The 26,275-nt window shown below is 37.8% G+C and overlaps 1 protein-coding gene across 8 annotated transcripts; it reads right to left on the reverse strand.

Annotated features, from left to right (window-relative positions):
• Positions 1-25,913, reverse strand: KYAT3 (kynurenine aminotransferase 3). 8 transcript variants are annotated; one of them, XM_075156220.1, is made up of 14 exons: positions 25,848-25,913; positions 21,162-21,262; positions 17,973-18,031; positions 16,577-16,721; positions 13,438-13,587; positions 12,108-12,194; positions 10,581-10,703; positions 10,370-10,490; positions 6,798-6,874; positions 5,807-5,896; positions 4,957-5,143; positions 3,855-3,928; positions 3,323-3,409; positions 1-1,929 (listed from the first exon to the last, which is right to left on the reverse strand). In XM_075156220.1, exons 2-14 carry the CDS (start codon positions 21,258-21,260, stop codon positions 1,867-1,869), a joined length of 1,362 nt encoding a protein of 453 aa, XP_075012321.1. In that variant the 5' UTR covers positions 21,261-21,262; positions 25,848-25,913; the 3' UTR covers positions 1-1,866. The 8 variants fall into 8 exon arrangements, 7 of the variants coding, with proteins under 7 accessions (XP_075012321.1, XP_075012322.1, XP_075012323.1 ...); XM_075156221.1 differs by having other exon boundaries at positions 21,162-21,282; positions 25,848-25,893; XM_075156222.1 differs by having other exon boundaries at positions 21,162-21,292; positions 25,848-25,891.
• Positions 25,914-26,275: the final 362 nt, after the last annotated feature.

Here is a 26,275-nt window from a genome sequence, read left to right on the forward strand (position 1 = left end):
CAAGAAACAAAAATTCAAATATTTTATTATTTTGTATCATTTCAGAGGCTTAAGAAATTAGAACATTTTGATTCACATAATCATACAAACATTTCATAGAAGCCTATGTTTTTACCATGTATTTATGCTAGAAAAAATTGCTTAATTTTACAAAAATTTATTTTTCAATTAAAGCAGCAGACTATTTTACATTTTCCTTTCCTAAATTACCATGCAGCTCAATAGACTGTTGCACTGCCCTCTTAGTTCCTGCAACAGCACAGCTCGCCAGTGCAACTTACATAAACAGATTTTAAACTCCTTGTAAAACAGAGTGTAGATTTCACAGAAATTTAGTATCTTAAAAAAATAGTTCCTCCTGGAATTTAATGTAGGAATTTCCACATGAAATTCCTACTGAAATTCCAGTTAAGTCATTTTAATTACTAAGTTGATTTTTCTACATAAAGACTACACACCACGTTAAAAATACCAACCAACCATCTTCTGGTGAGATTCGGGGAATGCAGTGCAAGACAGCTACAAAGACTACAGAAGTCCCAGCTACTGGACTCCCAAAAGCCCAAGACCAAGAAGTACTAATGAAAAAGCCTAGCAGCGGTTCTCACAGTCCAGTTTCTATACGTTTTTTTAGGTCCTGGCCACGGTCACAGCCTTATGGAATTTAGTTAAGATTCCAGCTGTGTGATCACAGAATGAGTAAAGTATTTGCAAAATTACTACTACTGAATTTGTTCAGGCTTTCCACCATAAGACCTGTAGGAAGAATATAGAAACAACATGGAGAACATAACACATAGCCTTAAAAGGTTACCTTCCTGGATTGCTTCTGCTGGTAGGAAACATACACAGATTAAAAGATCGCAGAGAGAACTGAAATAGGAGGCAACTAGAAAGGAATTCTCCATATTGATCTCTTTTGAAACAGTCTTAGCAGCTGAGCTTGAAACAAAGTTAGTTGAGCTCCATAGCACAGTATTAGGCCCATCTCCATGCTCCCCCTTAAAGAGTTTGCAATAAGTTTGGTGTGAAGTTACTAATCTTGTGAACATGGTACGAAAAAGGATGTCAGAATTAATTATGTCACTGTACATCTGACTGTTAAGGAGCCTCTAAAGCAAAGTCTTCTATTTTGCTTTGTAGATTCATCCATGTAATAAAAAAATAAATAGGTAGACATGAGTAAATAGAATTCCTATTCTAGATGCCACTTTTATAATTTTATTGAGGACTAAATACTTTCAGAACAGCACACGTGACTATTGTGGGAAAATAAAATAGTAATTATGCAACTTAGCACTTTTCGATCTTGCCTATAGTATAAACACTGTATTGATTTAACTCAATCACTGTATTTAAACTGATGCAATTTGTGCATGGACAGGGTAGGTAAATATGTATGTAGAAAGTCACTGCAATTACCTAATATGAGGCATATCTTAATTTTCCTCCACTGCAGGCTATTGGGTTTCACAAACCATGTTGTTTAAGTCTCACCCCTAGTTCCTATACTATCTCACACTAAAAACACCTCCCACTTTTTTCTTTTAAGTTTTAAAATACCCATATCATCTCTTTATTTTACACAGAGTCCTACAAATTTTTGTCTTTCAGTAAAATAAGTGAATCCCATATATTTTTTTTTAGGAAAAAAGTAAATGATTTTGAAAAGACTGATAATAACCTCTGAGTTGCATTACAGATATTTCAGTAAATCATTGTTTTAACTCCTCAGCAGGTGGCAGCACAAAGTTATTTACAATGTCATATTCATTCTGTATTGTATTAACTAATTTATTCTTAAATTTGCAATAAAAAACCCTACTATTCGATAATTGTACCAGGTGGAAGAGTTAATAAGAAAAATCAGGCTGTCTGTTTATTCCAGTTCTTCAGGATCACTTCAGCTGCATCTAGTGTGCCGTCTTTCTGCAAGAGAAGGAATATCACTATTACTGCAAGTATGGAGTTCTTGAAAAGAGAGTAGCAGTCATGATTATAACATCCCAAATCAGTATTTGGCAGTTTCACTTGCATCCTGTAAGTATCTGTCAGTCAGTTTTTCATTAACAGTTATAGCTACAAATCTAGACTACACAAAGAATTCAGTGCTGATTCCTTGCAAATATTTATTAGGTATATTTAAAAGATAACATTTTCTCAGCATTCATACTATCAAATTTAATGAAAGCAATACTTCTTATATAAATGCCTGGCATTTATGTCGTGATATACTTGGCAGCTCTATATTGGAGACAAGCTAGCATAGGTTCCTAATCTTTATGTGTACAGTGGGATTTTTAAATCTCCATGCAACCAAGTTATGCTGTGAACTACTTAAACATAATGCCTCTAAATATGGATAATCTATCCACTGGTCAGTTGTGTGGCTTGGCTACAACCTGGTGAGTCATACAAGTACCTTTAACTTGACATGATTAGTGCTGTTCATCCTGGGCAAGCCACATTTACAACCAGCAAGTTTCATCCTGGTTGTTACTGGCTCAGTTTATATCACAGTCTTTATACCTCATCAAACGAGCTAAGTAACACAAGCAGAAACTCCCTTTCATTATTGGTTCAAGCAAAGGCTCCGATCTTTATACTAGAACAGTTAAGGAGTTGCACATGTTCCGTTATGCTGACTCTGTTACAGAACAATCAGGAAACATCTTAGGGCTGCAGGCTTACCAAAGCCTATGTACCTGTCCCCAAAGTCCTTCAGTCTTTTCAAGAACAGATTCAACAGGAGGAAGAACATGTGAAAAGGAGGTACTCACAAAATGGCAAAAGTCAGCTGATTCACAAAAATCATGTAAGGTAACTTCCTGTGTCTTTGTTTTCTTTTGTAATTTGGAGCTCCTGTGAATTTTCTATGTATTTTCAGGCAAGTGAGCTAAACTTGAATGTGACCTCTTCACTGTTTTTGTTGTTGGAAACTGAATGGGCATGGGGTATACCACTCTGCTATACAATTATTCTCTGCTCTGGATTACAGAATTCACCTTAATTGATAGCGTACCTGTGTCATTCATTTTCACTGTCACCATTGGTCAAGAATGTTTTTAAAAATCAATAGAGTAAGCTAAGAAAGTTAGCCAGTTGCCCTTCTTAGCCATGCCACCCACATTATGGTTTGAAGTCCCTCAGCAAAAAGACAGTTGAAGCTACTTTGTGCTGAATTTTACACGAAGCTAACTTTCTATTCCTAAAACCATCCAACTCAGGAGATCCTGGGCAAAATGTAACAATCAGTCTCTTGCAGATTTCTGTACTGCACTGATTTTTAGGAGTCTACAGTCTTCCTAGGACACAAATTTACCTTAATGAAGCAAAAACGTATATATTTTTCAAACTGCCTTTTTGTCTCAGGACCACAGAATGCTGAAAGAGGAATCGCTGACAGCTTCTGAAACATAAAACAGAAATAATATTTGCTTATTTTATGTATGTATAAAAAAATCTGTTTTAAGCATGATGATTTTACTATTCCATTTCTAGAACTCTCGCTCGCAAGATGCAAGGGAAAGACAAGGTTTGGTTTTGTATGCACTAGCTAGGCTTAACTAAACTGAAATTACTTTTCTTAGGGCAAACATTTCAAAGGTACTTTTGTACAACTAGCATTTAAGCATGCTGAAAGAAAAGTGCTGGGATGTAACACAAACCTACAGGGTACATTTTCAGCATATTTAGCAGTATTTTAGCCACATCATTATCAGCAGTTACTATAAACACCAAGTAATATTTTGAATGGAATATCTCTACTGCATTATTTAATAAGTACAGTTGCACTGCTCTTGCTTTCAGTAGACAAGCATTTCCAAAACTAGAGTATGACTCAGACATCTTACCTTAGATGTTATCATCCATTTGACAAATTTATAATCATAAGGTTGTTTCTCATCTACATCAGAGAGATCCACATCTAAAAAAATTAAATTTAAAAAAAACATGTTGTAAGATTTCCTAGACTCCATTGGAAAGGCATTCATTAACAGCACTTTATTATAGTTAATACATAAGAATAAAGATGTATGCTTTTATTTTAAAATATAATTTAAAAAATCATACTATAACAATTAAAACGGGCCAACAGACTGAACCTTTCCCTTCTGACCTGAGCACTTGCTTTCCATTCAAAGCAAATTCAGACATGTAGCTTGGAAGAAAGCCATGCAGTACTCCAAGAAGTCCTCAAGTCTGGGTTATTCAGGGATCAGGACTGTGGAGGGTACTGAAGAGTGTATTTATTGCATGGACAGCAATAATCACTGCAACTGCAGTTTTCTCATCTGTGAAACTGGGGTATCTAAAACTTTCTGACACATGGTAGCACTGCGAGGTCCAGCTGTGTTTAAACATTTCTGTGTGAATGACAAGTGCCGTTAGGACCAGTTATTGAGAAATGTGGAACTAGAAAATGTTCCTGTGTGGGAATTCTTCCTTCAAACTTACCATAATCTGAATTTCCAAAAGGTTTTGTAAATTTTGGTAGCATTTTACAGAATTTAGGAATCAGAATGCCTTAAAGAGCCTTCAGGGTATGACTTCAGATTAAGAAAAACAAACAAACAAAACAAACAAAAACAGAAAGGGGAAAGTACAAATGGTATGAACTCAGGATATTAAGCCAGGTGTTTGGCTCTCAAACTTTTTCATAATCATAGACCTTTTGAAAATAGAAATTTTTATCCATCTCCTTTATCCTCCCTAAAATCTTGCCAAAGCTTTGCAAAACACAGACAGTAGTTAGGATCACAAACAAAGGCTTTGCTGAAGCTTATAAAATTTACCTCCCAGGCTAAGGTCAAATGGAAAATTTCAGTCCCAGCTAGCACTTCTGACAACGTTATGCAAACATGAAATGAGAATATAGTTCAAAATGAAAGTTGCATTTTCAAATTAACTATAATATTTGCTTTCCACACCCTTTTTAATAAACTTTATACTAACTTAATGTAGAAACATCAACAATCATAAAGTATCCTCCATCTGGAATGACAGGCTTTAGTCCAGCTTCTTGAAGTAGCTGAGCCATCCGATCACGCTTGCTTTCCAGCTCTCGAGACAGTGAGTAAAAATAGCAGTCTGGGTCATCCATGCGTTCATAGTCTATCCAAAACGCTTGTGCCAAAGCTTCCTGGAAATATAATCAACGTTCAAAGTACTCATGGACACTCAGTAAACTCACAGACACTCACACGCTTCCTACTGAAATCACATGGATTTTTCTTCAATTCAGGCCTTTATTAAGCAAATCAGCATATACAAATAACACAGGCAACTCCAAGTGTGTAATTTGTTTGTTACTTTGTGCTGTGGCAACACCCAAAGCATCCAATCATTTGCTAGGCACTAATCATATACAGAAGTCGCAGTCCTTGACACAAGGGTTTACAATCTGAATTGTGGCAAAGTTTAAATTATTGATAATAATGTATCATAGAATACTAGAAACTAGTAGACAGAGATAATGTTTAGTAAAACAAGACCTTACTGCAACAACTTTTATTTGTGTTTGCTAGGACACTGCTAAGATTGTCATGTTTTATGCAAGAAGAAGCAGTTTGTAGGTGAAAGAAGAAGAAATCTGCAAGACTGATTTTTTTTTTTTTTTTAAATGTCTGGTGAGCTGATCAAATTTGTCTCCTCTTCTTGCACCCCAGAATATATACTTTGACAACTAAAAATTCATTGTTGGGATTATTGCTTTATTACAGTTGCTTTATTATTGCTTTATTACAGTGAGGCCTACAGTTTTGCTACACTAGAAAATAACCTCCTCTGCCCCATCTGTACCTACCTGTAATGGAGTGGGACAAGTATACAGTGTATTTTGGTGAACAACTTGCAAATGCTTAATCAGGTTCTGGGGGCCAATAGACCAACCAAGCTAAGGGAAGAAAGCATGCATATGTTATACTTACAGCATTGGTGTTACTAAAAATTAACAAAGAATTAAAATTAGCCAATGTCTCAAGTTTTTCTATTTTAAGAATTGGTAGTGAATTTGTTTTGATAAAGAATTAAGAAAAGAGCTTGTTTACACAAAGTTTGTTGAATGATACCATTAAAAAAATTCTAGATTTGAGACAACAGTTATAATTTCACTTATCCCTATCTCTCACAGGGTACTGAGCAAACTTTTAACTCTTCATAGGACAAGGCTTAGAAATCAAACTGAGTATTTATTAGGAATGTTATTCCTAATTGTTTTAGAATCTTTCCTTCTCATAAGCTCCTGTGTCAAAGGTGGTTTGAGCATAAAACAAAAGCTCACTACTGAATCATATATGTCATGGTTCAGTTTGAACACAGGTGATGAAGAAGAAAGAATTTAGTTGCCAAATGGTTAAATATTTTTGTTTACTTTCTGATATTTATTTTAAAGTCAAGCAAAATATTATCATTAAATATTTTACAGAAATATAAGCCATTCCAAAACATACCATTATCACAATCTGAAAATATCACCACAAAACTGGAAAGTTAAAATATGATAATATCCAATGTTTTCACCAAGAATCTTGATTGGTTTTGAACAAATCATGCTGTGTTTATTTTTTTAGTATTGTTTTCTCACAAAAACTTATTAATCAAGAGACAAGAAGTGAATTAAAACATGGGTGTTCAAGATAGGTAATTGCTCCAACTGAATGCTATCTTCATGTTTTGGAGACACAGATTTGCCAGAAGCTTTCAAAAGACAGGTCATAAAAACGGAGACTTTTTTAGTGTAATAAATGAATTCTGTTATTTATATAACTGAACTCTTTTATATTGATTTTTCTTACCTTCCAGCCAGTTACACTATATGTTTTTCCAGCACTTCCTATAGTTATTGTTCTTTCCCACATACCTGGCAATGTAGCTGTATATAAAATAAAATAAATTAGGTACAGGTGCACTCACATATTCCATGTAGTTAGAAAAACTGTAATGCCCCTAGCTCAGAGCTATATGTTGATATATCATTGCAGCATATTAAGCAAGCAATGAGAATATTCTAAAATTACAGCAATTGTAACAAATGAGAAAGGATATATGGGCCAATGCTTTTTGGCATGAAAATAAGTAAGGATTAATGAACGGAGAAAGAAGAGGCAGAAAATGAGAGGCACGTTTGTGAAAACTACCTGTTAGTTATCCTCAGCTGAAATGCATAATTATTCATAAGAAAGATATGATCTAAGAAGTGGCTACCCATTCATCTCAAGACAGCATTATTTCTGATGCCTGATAATAGCACCATATACAACATTAAGTCAGGCACTGCAAGCCATTTTAATAGAATTGTCCAGGTCAGTGTCAGTGGCTGTCTCAGACATCAGAAAAAGAAAACAATTACTAAGACTTCTAACCCAGAATCAAACACCATAAGAATCAGAAAACTAGCAGAGCAAGTAACTAAATTATGTTTTGTTATATGATTTGAACAGACCTGGGACTGACTGACAATAGCAGCTAGCTAAGGATGTCTGCAAAGATTAAGGGACGCAGGGAGGCCTATCTCTCTCTCTGTATTTGTATCTGGTAGGAGACCAAAATTCTTTGTCTCCTTTCCAAGAAGATGACAGAGCAAAGGTCTCTTCCTGTAGTTTGCAAATTTTTTTCTGTACACTGCTTCAGGGGAGCTCTATTTGGACTCTTTAACTTAATTCATTTTCAACAGAAACAAATAAATCAAGACACACTTAAGTCTGAGACACAAAGTTAGGCAAGGTCATACCGCTACTACAGTTGCAGTGGTCAATAACATCCGGCTCCACCTCATTTGTACACTAGAACCACTACCAATGAATCTGTCAATTGTTAAATCCCCTCTCTAGGGAGACCAACAAACAAAGATTTTCCAAATAAAACCACTGAATTTCATAAGGAAGTTTTTGCAGCAGTTATCAGCATTAGACATGGTATAAGTCTTTGCAGTTATTTGAAAACATGTATTGTATTTTCTTGAGCACACTTGCCAAGAAGAGAAACAAAACAGCAGGAAAGAAACTCATACTCCTATTAGCCCACCCATATTCACTCAACTGCTCTGTGACCTTGAAAAAAAAACGCAGTTTGAACAGATGCATCTTCTAGCTAGCTAGGTCAAGACTATAGATCACTTCCTAAAGGCAACCAAACTAGCTTTCACAGACTGCAAAAAGAATTGAATTTCAAAGCTAATGCCCTCTAGTGAGACTGTTTTGCCACACAGTCGTAAGAATTCAACCTTGGAGATGGAATGTAACAGCATTTCAAACAATAGCAGCAGCAAAAGGGCACAGGGAAAGAAGCAGCTCCATTGCTTTTACAAGCAGCAAGTTTTAAATAGAGAGGGAAATTCCTCTGCACCATATGGCAACATTATTATATGACACCATAACCAGGTCTGACTACTATTTAAAAACTAATGAAGTGCAAACTGACACATATAATAAGTAATTTTAACACTAAAGCTAAAGATGATATCATGGGATCTGTTAGAGTATGTACCTAAACCTAACTGACTAACTGTCCAGGCTTTAACTTGCATTATCATTAGACAGTATTTTTACATTTTATGCTAAACTACAGAATGCCTTTTGTTCAACTGGAAATGTTTTGGTTTGAAGCATTAAAATGACAATACTGATACTAATGAACGATAAAGTTACTGTGTCCTAAGAATTCACCACCTGTCCACTAAGACAAAGCATAACTGACAACATGAGTGTTCGGACCTGCTGCCATTGCAAAGGAAAAACAGATTACCTTACACCACCCACGGAGATTTTTGGTCCTGAGGACGGCTATTTGCATGAACGACTGCTAAGCCCATGAAGAAAGCTTTAATTTAACTCATTTTACTTTGCAGTTGGGACATGATAAGCCACACATGATCAGTTACTATGGTAACGTGTTAGATGCACTGACTCAGATTACTATCACATGAATGTACCCAAAATGTTCCCCTTCTTCCATGTCTGAAGGTCTTCGAGAAGGTATCACTACCAAGGCACCACAACAGCCATGAAATTAGGCCACTTTCAAAACAGACTCATAGCCTATGCATGGCCAATACAATCAATGTACTGCAGCTGCATGATCAGCAACTGTGTAGCTGAGCTAACAAGTATTGCAAGGTCATTTAGATATAATTTCCTTTCTATTATTTAGAAGATTCAGTTTTTACAATGATGTAGCCCCCACTAATGGAACGTTTCTTTTATTGCCACTCTACATATGTGGAATTGAAGCATAGAAGCAAAGTTATTCAGCATTCAACCGCTGGTAAAGCCAGGAAAAAAGCTATGCGTTTCATGTCTAAGTTATATTTATGTCTCTTGATTTCATTGTTTAATCTCAACTAGATGTCTATTGCACACGACTGAAATGTGCCTTCATGACAATATGTACATCATAACAAAATGACAATAAGTACATCATAACAGATAGTTCATGCAAGATGCTACCATCAGAAACAAAACGTCTGTACATATAAGAAGTAAGTTTTGGACTTTAGCCAGCTCAAATACATCAGCAGATCAAACCGAGACCACCACACTAGAAACTTTACATAAATGCTTAGCTGTAGCATTATAGGATTGAGGAAGGAGTTCAGTAACCTGCACTAGATTCACTTTTTCCGAGACAGTGGGAGTGATTCCACTAACTTCAGTGAAACTTGGATCAAGTAAAACTAGAGGGACAGGGACATAACATCACATTTGGTCTTCTGGTTTGTTCTTGCAATGGTGCTTTACCCCTGTAGCAATACTGCCTGGACACTTTAGCATGCTTTCACACTGCCCACGCAGCGACTTACTTCATTGAATTCAATGTCCATTATTTAACACTGTCCCCGCACTTTGTTCATGTGTTCCTGCACAGCGTTCCTGCACTATCTCTGCACTAACCTTTATACTTTTTTTTCTTTTTATAAGTAGTGGGGCAAAAATAATTGTGTTCCTCATTATGCATTTCCCTCATTGATTATCTCTACAATGCTTTGAGAAGGAAGTTTTAATCCCTGTTCCTTCTATTAGTTCTTCAGCAAAGCACAGTCCAATATACATATGTGAACAGCAGTTACACCTGTCATGGCCAACAAAGTAACTGAATAAGGATGGGATATTCAGATGATCATAACTGATTATGAGCATCAGTCCCACTGGTTTCTGCTCCAAAGTCACTTAAGAGCTTTTGGAAATTCTATTTGGAAATTATTCTTTAAAATATTTTTCAGAAAGGGGAGGGGCTCTCCTCCTTAGAGTCTAAACATTGTAAAATAGTCAAAGCTTGAAGTTTGAGCTCCTTCCAGCAACCATTATCTGCGAGAGGCACATTTACAACATGATTCCTCAACCACTTCTAAGATGCCACAAAAAATCAGTACCTATTTTAATGTGTTTGTTTCCTTTATACACCAGCCATTCATACACCTCATCGCTGATGCACAGGGTATCATGTTTAATACAGAGATCAGCTATTACTTGGAGCTCTTCTCTGGTAAACACCTGGGATACAAGAAAGTAAGGGACAATGCATTGATCACAGTATTTAAGGCATACTCTGAAATTACAGTAGTGTTAAAGCAGGACTCTTACCTTGCCTATAGGGTTGTGCGGGGTATTCAGAATAATTGCTTTTGTTTTGGAATTAAATTTCTTTGCAAGTTCAGCAGGATCTAAGACCCAATCAGCACTAGATGCAGAGTTTCCATCATTTTTCTAAAAAAAACCCCAATAAATTTATGCATTACTTGAATACAACATGTTACAGTCTAAACAGAGATGCCCAACTTATCACCCTCAGACACTTTCATAACCATACTTGACAACCTATCCAATCTGTCCTGCTCTCCTGGGAGAAAGCACTTCTAGGAACAGGCAGGGAGGCTAAAAGCAAGGTAAATTCTTATGACAGTGGCTGTCCTCGCCTGGTCACGGTCTGTCTTAAAGCCTCCCCAGGAACGGGTTTCCAGGATCTGGTTACACACATGCTGATTATAACAGTGTGTAATGCAGGAAGACAAGTCACATGACAGGAGAGTTTATGGCCTTCCCAGACACTAAAACAAGTGTGTGCATGCTTGCCTGGAAAGATTGATCACCGCTGGACAGATTCAAGGTCTTTTCCTCCTCCTTGTCCATATGAAAATGGCCAAACAGTTAAAAATCTGCACCACTGAGGCTCTGGAGTTGCTGTGGTGTTACACAAGGACAACAGAAGTTTGGGCCAGTTGCTACAGAGAACAAAAAGCACAGCCACACTAACTTTCTGACACCTACACATTACTGGGAGAGGGCCAGACCAAAAATAAGGGTGTGAAACAGAAAATACTTGGAGCAACCCTGTCATTCAAAACGTCCCTAGAAGGAAGGCACCCAGAGGAACAGTCTCACCTAGTCCCACTGCAGTCCTGAAGGTTTTGTCACTCTGTGTTGTTCTGATTTCATGGTGTTCATGCAACAGTCCTGCCTAAAGAGCCCCTCAGCCTTCCCCATGCGAGGCTGCCAGTCACCGAAGGTAATGGTAACAGGATCAACACTTTGCATCCAGAACAATTCTTGCAAGCTGCCAGCATAATGCCAGCAGTACCAATTTGAAAATTAACCCATACCAAAATTATTCCTTTTTACCAATAAAGGAAACAGTAATTCTCATATGTATAGCAAATATGTCTACTGCATGATCGCTCCTTATTTAGTAAGCAGATTTTGGAAAAGAAATTATATTCTGTCACTGTAGGAGTTCCTGAAGGGATCAGAAACCAAATCTTTTGAAAACCAGCAGATACAGAAATTGCAGTGATATGTGATCCTCCTTCCCTTAATTGCACTGAAAACATTCTCTGATGACATCCAAAAAAGGAATTTTGATCAGCTTTCAGAATGCACAAATTAAAGTAAATGAGAAACATTGTCCCACCTTCTCTAACACTAATAAAATATTCTATCTGCTTTGGATTATCATTGTCTCAGACTTACACTATAGCAATCTATCTCATTTTTATATAATTGGATACTATGAAAAACTATACAGAAAAGCATCGCCTAGAAGGTGTTCATCAAACTGTATTGAGTATGGATGAAAAACTTTATATGATAAGTAATTTTTAAAAAGCTACTCACATATCTCAGTGGGATAAAAACAGGCTTTGCACCCGCCATCTTTACCATAGGTTCATAACAGTCATAAAATGGCTCTATTATTATTACCTGAAATTACAATCATCAGTATCAGAAACAGAGAATTTACCGTGCATGATACCATCATATTTCCAGATTTACTTCGGTGGTATAACTTGATAATGTTTCTGGCACTCCATCCTGATCTAACATTACAGAATGTTCCTCCTTTTAGAACATCATATAACAATGTCCTCAGTCTATGATAAGCACTACTCATTTTTGACAACACACAGAGGCTGTTCTTCTATTGTTACACATTACAACTATTAAGATATAATATTAGGAATGTTTGGGTCCTGCACACAGATTTGAAGGTGCAAGGCAAAGATGCAAAGATGGGAGATAGCAATAGCAAATTGTTGAACCACAGCACAGCTGCCCTAATTCTGTCCATGAAATTCCAGGATTTCCAAGTATCTAGAAATCTCAGAAGAATGGCTTAAGTCCTCAAATTTTATCAGAAGAAAATTTTCAGGTAGAAAAAGAGGACAAATTCAAGGAAAATTGTGTAGAGGCTAGACAACAGGAAAAAAAAAAAAACAAACAAAGGCTAATAACAGAGAACTGTTACAAAAAAAGAGAAATGAGTATCACCGCAACAGAAAAGGAAGAAAAGATACAGATGAGAATACATTATACAAGCGACACCAACAAAACACTGAAAGCAAAATGCATGACAACACAAAAAGTTCTTGTCCACTACAGGTACAAACAAATATTCCCCCAAAATTACTTTTAATATAATTGTAAAAAAGGCAGACATCAGTAGTGAAAGGATGAATCATCACAGCTAGTACCGTAAATGACCAATCCTTTCTTTAAAGGACTTTCATGCTTTTCTGCTACCATGCAATGGTCCAAAACAGAACTTGATACACAATGGTTATTCAAACACGAACAATACTTTGTGTCACCCTTATCTTCTGTTGCAGACAACAGCCCACAAGTTTTCTCAAATAATAAATCAGTGTGTAATGTCAGTACAGTAATATTGTCACCTAACAGTAATAATGATAAAGAAACTGCTACAGGTACTATAAGTATGAAAGAAAGGAGTTTGTAAGTTGGTGAATGATAGGAAGACATCCGAAGAATGGTCTCCTGATCACAGCTTCTGAAACTGTAAGTCAGATGTGCAACTGTAACAAATCAAATTAATGGACATCAGAAAGAAGCCCCAACATTAACTTATATTTAAAAGTGGATGAATAAAAAACAGGGAAATTCTCATTTCAGTGAGTATACGTGAATATTTCAAATAAAAACTTACTTCGTCTCCCTCTTGAATTAATGCCTGTATTGTACTAAAGAGAGATCCATAAGCTCCCACGGTCACCAGGATATCTGTGAGAGGATCAATCCTTCTTCCACAAACTCTCTCGTACACTTGAGACAAGGCTTTCACCAGCGACGGATGTCCCTGTTTAAAGCAAACAAATGCAACTGGTTCATGTGTTCCTGACAATGTACAAAGCCTATGTTTGGGGGTTTTTTCGACATATATCAAAATAATACATTTTAGAAATAGAAAAATACGAGATGAGCCCTCAGTACTAATGGCTGTTAACAGGTAGCATGGTTTAAAGTTTTTGCCCATTAGGGGAAGAAAAGTGGTTTCAATTTATTCGTATCTACTAGGAAATTCTTTTTGTGTATCTGATGCTTTTTAACTTCTATCTTATTATCACATCTCAGGATAGCTCCAGGTAGCCTATAGGAGCACTAGGACAAGAGACGGGAGGAGAGAAGGGAATACTCTGACAACAATTCATCCTCATCCCCTTTAAAGTCTCTTTCCCACCTGCCCATATTTCCATCTGAAGCTCCTTCTATTTCTTTCCTTATCTTTCAAATAAAAATTATTTGGTGCAATCTTTTTATTCTGTTTGTATACTGCTGGTAAACAACACTTGTGATCAGAATGATATAATCATATCCAAATCTCAGAGCACCATTCACCATTTGTGTTCCCTACGGGGACAGGCGGTTAACGCGCTCTTCTCAAAATGTGCAAAGAACAATAAAACAAGCATGCAACAAAGGTCATACACAATACGGAAATAAGAAGGTACAATTCTGTTCACTTAGGAAGACTACAGGTTTCCTGCTGTGAAAATCTTTTTTATTTTTGGATACCTGGTAGAAATAGAAAGCAGCGTGTGAGAAAATGCAACTATGTAACAAAAATCCTTCTCTAAAATACTGAACATTGTACCTCTACACACAAGGCATAAAATCATTAACCCTTCTGTAAACAAGAACATTACCATAAATTAAGGCTTACAAGTCATTATTGAGTCAAATGACAGCCATTTCTTGCCATGAGTGTGTCAGCTACACAGGAATGCTGCACCACCCAAGCCACGTTAGGTCACTCTACAGGCCATAGCCCTACAGTCAATGAGAGGTCCAAGCGCTGCAGAGAGCTGAGACAATGTCTCAATTATCCGATGGATGTGCATCATTCATACTCATCCTTCCTACATTTGCTACCACAAGTATTTGTGCTCAAAAACCTTAGAACTGCAGAAGTTTGTAGAGGAAATGCAAAGGCTGAAAATGGGAATATTGATAAAAATTCCTCTTTAATTACTACCTACAGTATAATATATCTACAAACATTCATAGTTATCATGGGAATTATCAAACTATTTGGAAATAAAGAACAAAGTGAAAGAAGTAAATATTGAATAATTGCTTGCATTGGGAAAATTATATTTATGCTTGATTTGCAAATTATTTTAGAGAATCAGTCTGTGAATATTTGCCGGAGGGTAGACTGTAGCCCATTCTCTCTGTAGCCTTTCCCCCTGTGCCAAGGCTCCTCCAAAACCTTGTCTGCCTGGTGAGCAATGACTTTTCAGGTATCTCATTGTGGCTGATGAACATACTAATGCTTATCCCAGAAGTTCACTAAATCCCACCCATCTTTTGTGTGTGTCTGCCACTAAACAATTGCTTTATACTTTCAAGTATACATATATATAACTCTCTCTATTCTTGCAGAGACTCTGCACACAACTAAAGGTAATTAAACAAAGTGACCCAAAGAAGGATGGTAATGAGGCTACATTCACTGGGGATTTTTTTTTTTCTTTTTTCAGTTCTTGCCGGGGCCCTGAGTGCCCTAATAGGCCTTAATGGCCCTGACCAGCTTCACCTGGGGCCTCTACCCAGAGCTGTGCCCCTGGTCCAGGGGCTCCATTTAAGCGCTATGCAGTAGGGTTGCTGGTCTGCAATTCAGCCATGCCTGTACCTGGCCATAGACCCTGTTGATCCCGGCCCATACCTGTAGACTGATTCTGTGGCTTGACCTTAGACCAGCCTCGTCACCATGGACCTGCCCAGTGATCACTGGGTACGTCTAACCGTGGTTACCATTGCCGGGCCTGACCTGTAGTTGACTTCCTGGCTTGACCTCGGGCCCACCTCACCACCACAGGCTTGCCTGGTGATCTGGGCTGACCTCAGCCACCATCTCTGGGCCCGCCTTGCTCAGGTACCGTGAGACTGGGCCCTGGCTGATGAGGTCTCCAGCCTGCTCACTCTGATAGCTTCTCCTTTAGGGAGCTGCTGGCCACTGCTGCTCCCCATCAGTTCTAATGCATGCAGATTCTCAGAGAATAGGCAAAAAGTTATGTTGGAATATATACACAATGATGCCACAGCTACCAAAGCAATTGCTGGCCTACCAGTCTACACAATGTTTTTCCATCACTGTTGCATGACATGGTCATCTAGAAAAATACTAGAGAGACTCCTTAGGGTCTTGTAGCAATCCTGACACATGATTCTCAGTTGGGCAATATAGTTTATCTTTACCACAAAACATAAGAAAGATAAACCAAACAAGGAAGTGGTCATACTAAACCAGTAATAGTCCACGTGAGTATCCTGCCTTGGACAATGATAAATGCCACACACTCACACCCAGCTCAAGACATAAATTCTACAAGCCAACTTACAGAATGGATAGTGACTATCTTCTAGGGGCAAAAACCTACCGTTTTCATCACTTCCTAATCTCTGAAATCTACTAAATGTTATGGGTGAATCTTTTCTTGATCCTAGAGGCGCTGTCTCAACTGGTATCAAGTATTTCTTTCTCATTCTACCATTATCCTATCTGATTCATGTTTACACTGACCAAATCGGAGGTAAATGTATAATTTACATGCTTTAAACTGTGAATTGACTCTTCAAAAACCATCTATCCCACATGTGCTCTACCATCTTGCTCTTGCTGAAGGATTCTCTGTGAAGAAGCTACACAGAGGATGTTCATTAGTAACAGTACTAGATCAACTTAATTTGGGACATAACAGTATGACCTACAGATTTAAAGTCAGGTTTTTTCCCTGTGGCATGTTCTCCACTGAACTTGGATCCTCAAGTTCCACAGTACTTACAAAGCCTCGTGTGTACTGGTTCAATCTGTCAACTGCCGCTGCCTTTGCCAGCTCTTCTTTAACATAGCTGGGAGGGGATATATCAGGAAGGCCTTGACCAAGATTAACAATTGAGGGATCTGCTGCCACCTTTGTAAATTCAACCCTAAAGGGAAGAAACATCTTAAAGTTAACATACCAGATGAAATTATCTTTTCCTTCATCAGCATTAAAAGGTAAAAAAAGTATTTCATTTTGCCAAATCCACAGCAGTGGAAACAGGTTTAAGTAGAGTGCTCACATGGAGAGGTGGGGGCTGAGAGAATAGTAAGTAACCACAGGAGTCAGAAGGAACCCAATAAAAGGCTGACTTTCTACATCCACAGAATAACTTTTCTGCCAGCAGAACTGTGCTCAGATGTGCACACACACAAACACACAGTAACTCTGGATATGGGCAGAAATGAAACACTACCATCTTTGCAAAATGAAGTAGACCTAATTAGAACAGGCACATTAAATGATTTAAAGGCTAGATTCTTCAAGTGAAGGTGTCATTTAAACTATCCAGTCACCTCAGAGTGCTATAAATTTTTTTTTGTGATTTTAGGTAACAGACTGTTTCAGGCTGTTCATTAACTGTTCCTAGTTGCCTGTCAGACACAAACGTTAGGATTCTTGAACAATTTTTTTTTCCTCCCTTCACAGGTAAGCTTTGCATTTTACCCTTTCCTCACTACCCAAATGTTAACAAGATTTAAAAAAAAAAAAAAAAAAAAAAAAAAAACCAAAAACACAAAACACCAAACAAAACCAAAACCACCCCACATAACATCACAGTTCTGTCAAAAATTAATACAAATTTCTAAAAATGAGTTTGAGGCTGGATAACCAAAACACCTTGTGTACATATATACATACAACTAATGTAAGCCCAAAATCGCTAACATCATCCTGTATTTACCAGTGATGGCAATATTGCTTTGAGACCAATTTAATACCTAGAAAAAAGGTATTAAAAATAATGAGCTAAATTATAAAGACAAGTATAATGGCTTTAAAAAGAAATCGGACTCATTTGGTAAACACAAATCAAGTGTAATTGAAATACATTACTCAACAAAATTAACATTTAAATTTGAAAGTCAGCCATACTACCATGCCCAAGAGTTATACTTGTCTTATGTGATTTACTAGATGAAGAGAAGCCCAAGTGTAATATTTAAAGCTCAAAATAAGAATTAATTCACACCTTTAACAGAATTTGGTTCATTGCTTCTAAGTAGGTGCCAAATATATTTCAGCAGAGATAGCAAGTGCTATGTACCTTCTGATTGGCAATAATTATCAATTTGGAAAGAAAATATACCGGCCAAAGATATTTTCTGAAATTTGCAGATATTTTCCTTTTACTTACCACACATTGCTATCAAGGCCTTCAATTCGTCTTGTGTTTTCGTGTCTGAAGGCCATTGTCTGCAAGATCCAAATATACAGACAGAAGGGTTTTGTTAAGAAAGACAAAGTACCATATTGTTGGATTCTGCATGACAAACCCTCCTGCATGCTTTCTCAAATATACCATTGCCAGCTGAATTCAGTAGTTACACAAAATTGTAGGCATGTTCTTTCATTAAAGCTTCTATAATAGCTTGAATTCAGACTAACAAGAAAATACACAAAAATGTCCTAAATTCTCATTCATCATTACCTAAAACCCCTGATCTTTCAGCAAAGATGGAGCAGGGGCATAATTTAGCTCAACAGCTTTAAAAGATCACCTAAAAAGAAAAGAAAATTTCTTTTTATTGCCTATGATATACTAACAACTTAAAGACTGTGTTATTTCTAACCCAATTTCTGCTCAATCCACTTTGGAAAGCATGCATTTTCTATGTAATTTTATTTGTTAAATTGATGGGTAAGAGGAAAATAGCACAGACATTTCCTATTTTCATTCAGACTTTTAAAACTTTAAAGTATTTACTTACAACACAGCAAAACCACATTAGAACATCTTTTTGCTGTATATGCAGACCTTCAGTTAAGGTTTTGGAAAACTGCTTTAGAATAGACTTTCAATGAGTACTCTCTATAAAGGCAGAGAAAAACTTACTGATAGCCGTGGTATTTTTAAGCTAAAAAGAGAAAAGAAAGTTAGGGGAAAAAAGCAGATTTATTTCTATGTGCAAACAGAAAAAGTGCAAGCCCATTTCTATTTTTGTAAACCAGCTTGATACTGGAAAAAAAATACATAGGAATTACATAGTCCCTCAGTACTCCAGAGACTCCTGTTTCTTTGAGTCAGATCTCTGATTTTAGTGACTTTTACCACTTCTGGTTATTGTTATTGTCTGAAAGATTCAAAAACCATACTCTAGCTACCATACTCTGAGAAGAAAATGTCTGCATTACCATTACACTCCAAGATTCAAATTTGAATCAATGGGAATGACTCATAGTAGAAATATTATGCAGGCACATGTTTGCACTCAACCTGTTTACAGTAATGAAGCTACCATATACATAATGATTTGAAGAATGGGAAGCTATCAAATTAAACAGATACTTCTCTGCTCATATGTCTTCTCTACAGATATGATTCTGACCTCATCTATGAGACACAAACATCTGAGAAATCAAGCACAGGACACCTTTTATTTGTCCTCAGGAAGAAAACCATTAAGATAACTAGACGGGTGAAGTTGTACTTCTTGACACAGAACATACACCATAGTTAAGAAGGAGTTCTGACTAGGTAATCTGTACTGCATCTATTTAAAAACACACATATGGTTTAGAAGATGAATCCAATTTTACAGTGTATGTCTTAGTAAATATGATTAATATTTGACTGTACTATATAAATACAAATAACACAGGTACTACTTAGACTGAGCCCTACACACACATCTTTTTTTCACATGCTAGACTACTTCTTGTACTACAAGGAATAAGACGTCTCACCTTGAATCTTTCCAGTTAATAATGAGAATTCTGTATGCTGCCGTGGGCAAATTTGTTCCATTGACCAGCTCTTCTTGAAATTGTTTCAATTTGCTAAAAGCTAAAGGCTTATCAACTGTAGAACTTTATAATTAGCTATAATGTAAATCTTAACTGCATTAAGTAACCTTCCCTAGCTAAAAATGTATTGACAAGTAAAATAAGCCTTCACCTTACAGCTCCCATACTATTTTAAGTTTAAATATTTAATGATTCAAGTCTTCCTATTTATTTTGTCTTGTGCCTTGAAACTAGTTTTAAAACAGAATAGCTGGACCTGCATTAGTTTTCAGGTTTTCACAGATTCAGCTTACAGTGGGGTTCAGGTCCATCTTACTACTTTGAGAAAACCAACCAATTAACTGACATTTTTAAATGATACTTTAAGTAGCATTCTTTCTTCCAGAAGGCCATGAGAATTCTTAAGACTCTTTTTTGTTTTAGCCCAATTATGTCATCACTTGATAATCTTCAAGCCATTTCTAAGTGCAGGGCTAGGATTTCCAAGAGCTTAAGACTGGTGTTAAGCAGGAGAGGTATGTCCTCATCCGGCCCTAAGCTTGTGTTTATCTTTCTTCCTAATACAAAGAAACTTGTGATTAAATTGAATGGCAATATGTTTAATAATGATAGAATCAAAAACTTTTACATGATGCAAAATTAAATTGTGGAATTCAATGTCAAAAGCTACAACTGAAGCCAAGATCTTAAGAAAATTCAAAAAAAAAAAAAAGGATTAAATTTCAGCATGTTTAGTGAGAACATCCAGCTCCATTAAATAGAATACAAATACTTACAGCATATGAAAAACTGACACAGGCAAAAGCTGACCTTCAAAGTGGCTTGCACGCTAGAAGAAACTTTTCATATGGGCAAAATATGCTACAACTGTCCAGTATAATGGTTTGAACATCTGTTTTGAAGGATCTGACATGTGCCTTGGTTGTCCCAAGTTGCTGACTAGATGAACTACTGTTCTGACCTGGGGACACAATTTACATTCCAGTGTTCTATATGCAATGCAGAGTGTGACCTCCAACCACCTACCATGTCGCAAAGCTCTGTTTTCTCTGAACAAAACTGGAAGACTTGAAATAAAGTTACACAATCTTATAAGCAGTTAACCTGGGAAATTGAGAAGATTCCGTATAAAATTAAGTTTGAGTTAAAATGCCCCTTGTTATTGCAGTATCAAGAAGCACCACTACTCTCATTTCATTAAAAGAAAACTGAGATACAAAGAAATTAACTGACTTACCAAAAGTCTGTGATAAAGCTGGGATTGAACCTGCCTCCTGTATTCAAGCTCTAGTGCCCTAACAACTAGGCAATCCTCCTGGTCTGATATGTGCTAGATGTGACTTTAAAGACTGAAAAGGATACACAAAGCAATAATCGCCAAATTCTGTTATGCTAGTGTGGTTAAATATCTGACTGATTAAAATATCTTGTTTTGTTCTTGATATCAAATGTTTGGATCAATGTAACAAGAAATAAAGAAAACACAGCTAATGCATATATATTGGCAACATTGCAAAATTAGTGCATCTCTAAATATTGCATGAAATAGTTTTATTTATGAAGTTGAAAGAATACTTACTGCAGAGGCTGAAAGTTTGATGGGTCTGGAAAGCAAATCTGTTCGTAGTTGGTATGTTCTAATGCCAAGGCAACGGAAGTTTCGTGAAGCAAAAAGCATGCCTGCATAATAAATAAGTGACCTGAAAAAAACTTACAGATTCCAGGAATGAGTTTCTACACATCACTAGGCAATTTAGAAAGATAAGATCCCCTTCTCTTCCCTTCAGTGATTTTGTTTCATTGAAATAAGTTCTAATAAATTATTACCTTATCACATTTGTAAGCATAGAGGATGAAACTTTTTAACTGACAGGGCTGCAAAATGTTTCTGAATGTCATCTAGAAGGAAGGTTTCCAGTATTTGACAGCACTGATCTTGTTTTTCTTGAATGACAATTAAGACCAAATGCAATTCAAGGTTCAAGGTCTCTGTTAGAATTGTTGTGAAAATGTGTTTGTGTAATAAAAATTGCTATTACAATTGCTAATTTAGACAGAATAGAAAAAGAGCGAAATTTTTACAAAGTCACACATCTTTAAAACTGGTCTTCATTTTCAAGTGTTTCAAATCAGGTATTCTGAAACAGATAATTAAGATCACCAGTCACACTGGAGAGGCAGGCCTACACACTTCACATAACTATACTAAGTTTTGCCACAGTGACTTGGCAAATATCAAATATCTACCACAGCAGAAAATACACAGCTAGAAAAAACGTTCTGTGTGGAGTAACAGATCATTCACTGATTAGAGAAAATGTGCCCTATTAATCAATATCTAAAAAAAAAAATACTAAGACCTGGTACTTCAGGCAACTACTTCCAGAATGTATTTTTAAATATATATATTGGATGACATTGTCAAAATGACTGGTATGTATAAGAGAAAAACATTTAACACTCAGACCTATGTCAGAAACACAGTAGTCACAGCAGTACAATTATTGTTTTCCACAGTTTACTCATTAAAGAATAGATAACCCTTGCTTCCCCCCAGACTTTGCTACCTGAAAAGGGGAAGAAAACAAAAAAGAATGAAAAAACTATACTTTGTATTAGAAACAAAGGAATGCCATTGCCTATTAAAACAATACCATGCAAGTCTTGCAGATAGAAGTAGAGAAGGTAATTCAATATCAAAGTAAAATATGATTTTTTCATTAAGAAGAATGGATTTAGTCCCACAAGAAAGTGTTCTTTACACTTACAATGTAAACTAATAGAAAAGGTCAACCAATGCTCTCTTTTAAGGATGCCTCATCGAATGAGTTAAGTTTTAAAAGTATGTTGATTTTGCCTTTCTCTTATTCCAGTGCTACAAACTCAGTCTCAATTAGGGTCTTTCTCACACAGTACTGAGTTGTAGCTAACTCAATCAGACCCTCAACAATACCCATTTGGGAATACGCATTACCCTCAGTAATCTCATTGCATTTAGCAATCTGCAAGTATACACTTCATTGACGCTTCCTTTACAAGAAGAAACACTGGCAATTTCCTCAGATCTACTGGCCTGAGGACTAGCAAAAATAAACAGCAATTAAATCTTTGACACTACTCAGCAGATACTCTGAAAGACACAAAAGAAATATATCTGTTTAAAAAGACCTGTAAATACGTTTTAAGTTACTTGCACTTAGTAAGTTACTTAAAATAGTAACTTAAGTTACTATGCACTTAGCATATTTGACATAATCTTTTGTAATAACTATGTGAAATCAAAAAGACTGTGAAGGCCTCTATTTCTCTCCTTGTGTATGTTTACAAAAACTACTTATGATACTACCTTAAAATGTGATTATAACAATAGCACTATCCTCCTAGGGTCAGATCAGAGACAGGATTACTTTTGCAACACACTGCGAACACTTGCAGTAGGTAGCACAGAGGGACAAACATGCGTATCCTTGCCTGTTTCATTTTGTATTGAGGAGTAGCAAAATTAAATAAAAAACTTGCAAACCTTACATCCAAAACTAACTTGCAACTTTGGTAAGAAAAATTACTAACAGCTGTAAATATTTCTAGCATTAGTGACATGCTGCACTGAAAGACAGTGTGGTATTTAACAAGCCATTATTTGACACAAGGCAATCATACAAAACCACAACATAGCATGAGGAGCAGTAGACCTGTATCACTGTGGCACGTCAATCTCTGCAAGAACCTGAAATACCTGAAGTAAAAGATGATATCCACCTTTAACACCACAGAAATGTAGAAATTGTGAAAACTTTGTAAGGAACATAATGGAAACAATACTTTGCTGAACAGCCTCAGTAAGGAAAGTCAAGGCACTAGCACGTAGTATTTGTCCCACTACATTTCAATCTTTGTGACACTTTTCCAGTGAATGCTGAACAGCATTTGTTCAGACTCAAGAGCATTCAGAGACAAGACTACGGGCCACTAAATGGGAAAGCCGCCTATAAAATACTTTATGATTTTTTTTCTTTCTAAAAATACCTCTTCTCTCTTCTGCCACATCGAATACTTCCATTTAAGCTACTCTAGGAAATAAAGGCAAAGGCCTCCTTAATATCACCAGATACTCTCCCACACTGATCTCAAAAAAAAGCAAGACCTACTCCTTTTTTTTTCCCCCCAAACACACACATTCCCACTATATTGTATATGACACGTTAATACATATCACAGGCTCAAGAGAATTATTTACCGTTACTTTTAGGATGAGTGCACGCTTAATTATCACCTCTGTATGTGTTTTGGCAATGACCAAGTATGTATAACACATCAATGAGATGGTTTATAATGTCCTAACGTAAGTTTTTCTCATCAAGATAGAAAGTTTCTTCCAGCTCAGGAAAGTTAGACAGCCCTAGGCAGCTACAGAGGTATTGCAAACTCTGTTTCAACTCTCTTAAAAATTTGTAAGGTTCTTCAAACAAAGAAAATGCACTAGTCTTTGGGGGAGGGAATGAAAAGATATTAATTTTTTGTTTCTTAGTCTTAATAATGTCTCTTTTTTCAATCTTGGAGCCAGGCACTGGCTTTTTGGTGAAGAGCTGTGTCTGTTAAGCTCAGAAATTAACAGTTAGGAATACTTTTCATCCCATTCTAATTTTCAGTGCTCTGAAGCATTCATGCTTTTACTCAGTCAGTCCTCCTGGAATTCAGGCTTGCATACTCATAGAGAAAACAGGAAAAAGAACATGTTAGGGACAAAAGGATAACGAATGACTACTCCTGCAGCTTCCTATTTTTTTAGGGGAGTGAGAAGCAAGGAAGGCTACCAGAAAGGTCAACACAGTCAATGCTTTTTAGTGGAGCTGGGAAGAAGACACATTCTGGTTGCTAATCAGGTTTAAACTCAGATTTGGTGATGTAAACTAGACTGGAAGATATAGTTAGACTTTGTCATGGGAACTCTATGAATACATCTGTGTACTACCAATCATTTAACTCATGCTGTGCTCTGTAATCGCTCCAGCACAGATACTACCTCTGAGTTGCAGGCTCTTCTGCTCCCTTCACAAAGCTGCCCAGCCTCCTGGTCACACAGTACCCTGACCTCAGATGCTGCTGTACCATGGGGGCATTTTATGAAAAATAACGTGTTTGTAATGAATTGATTTTTTTCCATTTGAAACTAAATGCCAAATGCTGCTGCCCCTTCATTTTTGAGCTTCAGTTATATCACTTCTATAAAAACAATGCCTTTGAGCTTGAAAGACTTATGCTCGGACCCCTTAAGCTGCTGCGTTTTTTCCATTTAACAAGTAGTCTCATTTTACTGTGCAGTCTCAACAACAAACATGTTACTAGAAACACTGCAAGCCCATCAACCACCACGATAATGTAAATATAATCCCTGTTATATTTGTGTTGTGTTTAATATTTGTTAGATATGCAAACCTGGAAAACGTTACATCTCAGCCCAACTTTGTGAAGCTTTTGAAAGACTGTCTCTTCGTATGTGCCTAGAGGATGAAAGCTTTAAAGAAAGGGCGCCATCTTACTGAGGCCACTCCAAAACTTTTTTTCTACCATCTAAAAATAATAAATGACATGTCAAGCCAAGAGAACTGTTGCTAAAATTGCTGGACTCAGGGAAGTTATTAAGGGCACTGAACTTAGAAATTGCTGTATGTCAAGGATTTGTTGTAGTAGTCAACATATTGTCATTTCTTCTTCCATAATCTACATGCAACGGAAAAAACTGAGCATGGAGAAGAAAACTGTATGACATGGAATGAGGAGAGGGATGAGGTTGTGGGGTTTTTTCCTTACTTTTTTCCCCTCATATAGCAGCTTGGCCATTTCACCACTTTATATTGCACTTATGCTTTCACTGACGCTCTCTACCCACGCATATTTTCAACGTGAAGCACTCCGCGCTTGGAGCACAAAGTTTGGAAGGCCAGAAGCTGCCGGGCACTTACAAACCCCCCGCCCTCACCGACAGGCCCCACGTTCAGCAGAAGGGGGGGGGGGGGGGGGGGCGGGGGGAGGGAGGCGGCCGGCCATGGGCCGCCCCCGCCCTTTGCCACTCTGCATTCCCCGGGCCCGCGGCACTAGTTCCCGGCCGCTCCGAGGGCCGAGAAACGCAGCCCCCGCCACCCCCGGCTCAGGCTGGGCGCTGGCGAGGCCCAGCCCGCCTTGGGGCCGCTTGCCCTGCAGGCCCTCGGCGGAGACTGGCCTTGAAGGCGCGGCCTCCACCCCCGCCCGGGCCACCAGAACTCACCGCCCCAGCGCCGCCTCCACCGGCCGCCGCGCTCCCGCCCGCGAAGGGAGGCGCGGAGCCGCCAGGGCGGAGCTAGGCGCCCGCCTGCCCCGCCACCGCCCTGAAGGGGCGGGGGGGCGCCCGTCTCTCCGCCGCCCGCGGGCGCTCCCTCGCGGCGCCTCAGGGGAAGGGGCGGGAGAGCCCTGAGGGAAATGGCGGCTCCGGGGGCGGTTAGGGCCGTTTCCCCATTGCCCGCCCGGGGCAGGGCACCGACTGAACCGCGAGCGGCCGAAGAGAGTGTAAAGCTGCGTGGCTCAAGATAGGTGAAGTCCGGCCCCGCATCCGGAGCGGGAGGGCGGGCGGGAGCGGGCTCTCCATGGCGGGTTTCCCGCGGGCCCCTCCTCGCAGGTGCCCCAGAGCTGCCGGGGGAGTGAGGAGCGGGACGCAGG

This window comes from Calonectris borealis, chromosome 8, assembly GCF_964195595.1.
Source record: "Calonectris borealis chromosome 8, bCalBor7.hap1.2, whole genome shotgun sequence".
Classification (NCBI taxonomy): Eukaryota; Metazoa; Chordata; class Aves; order Procellariiformes; family Procellariidae; genus Calonectris; species Calonectris borealis.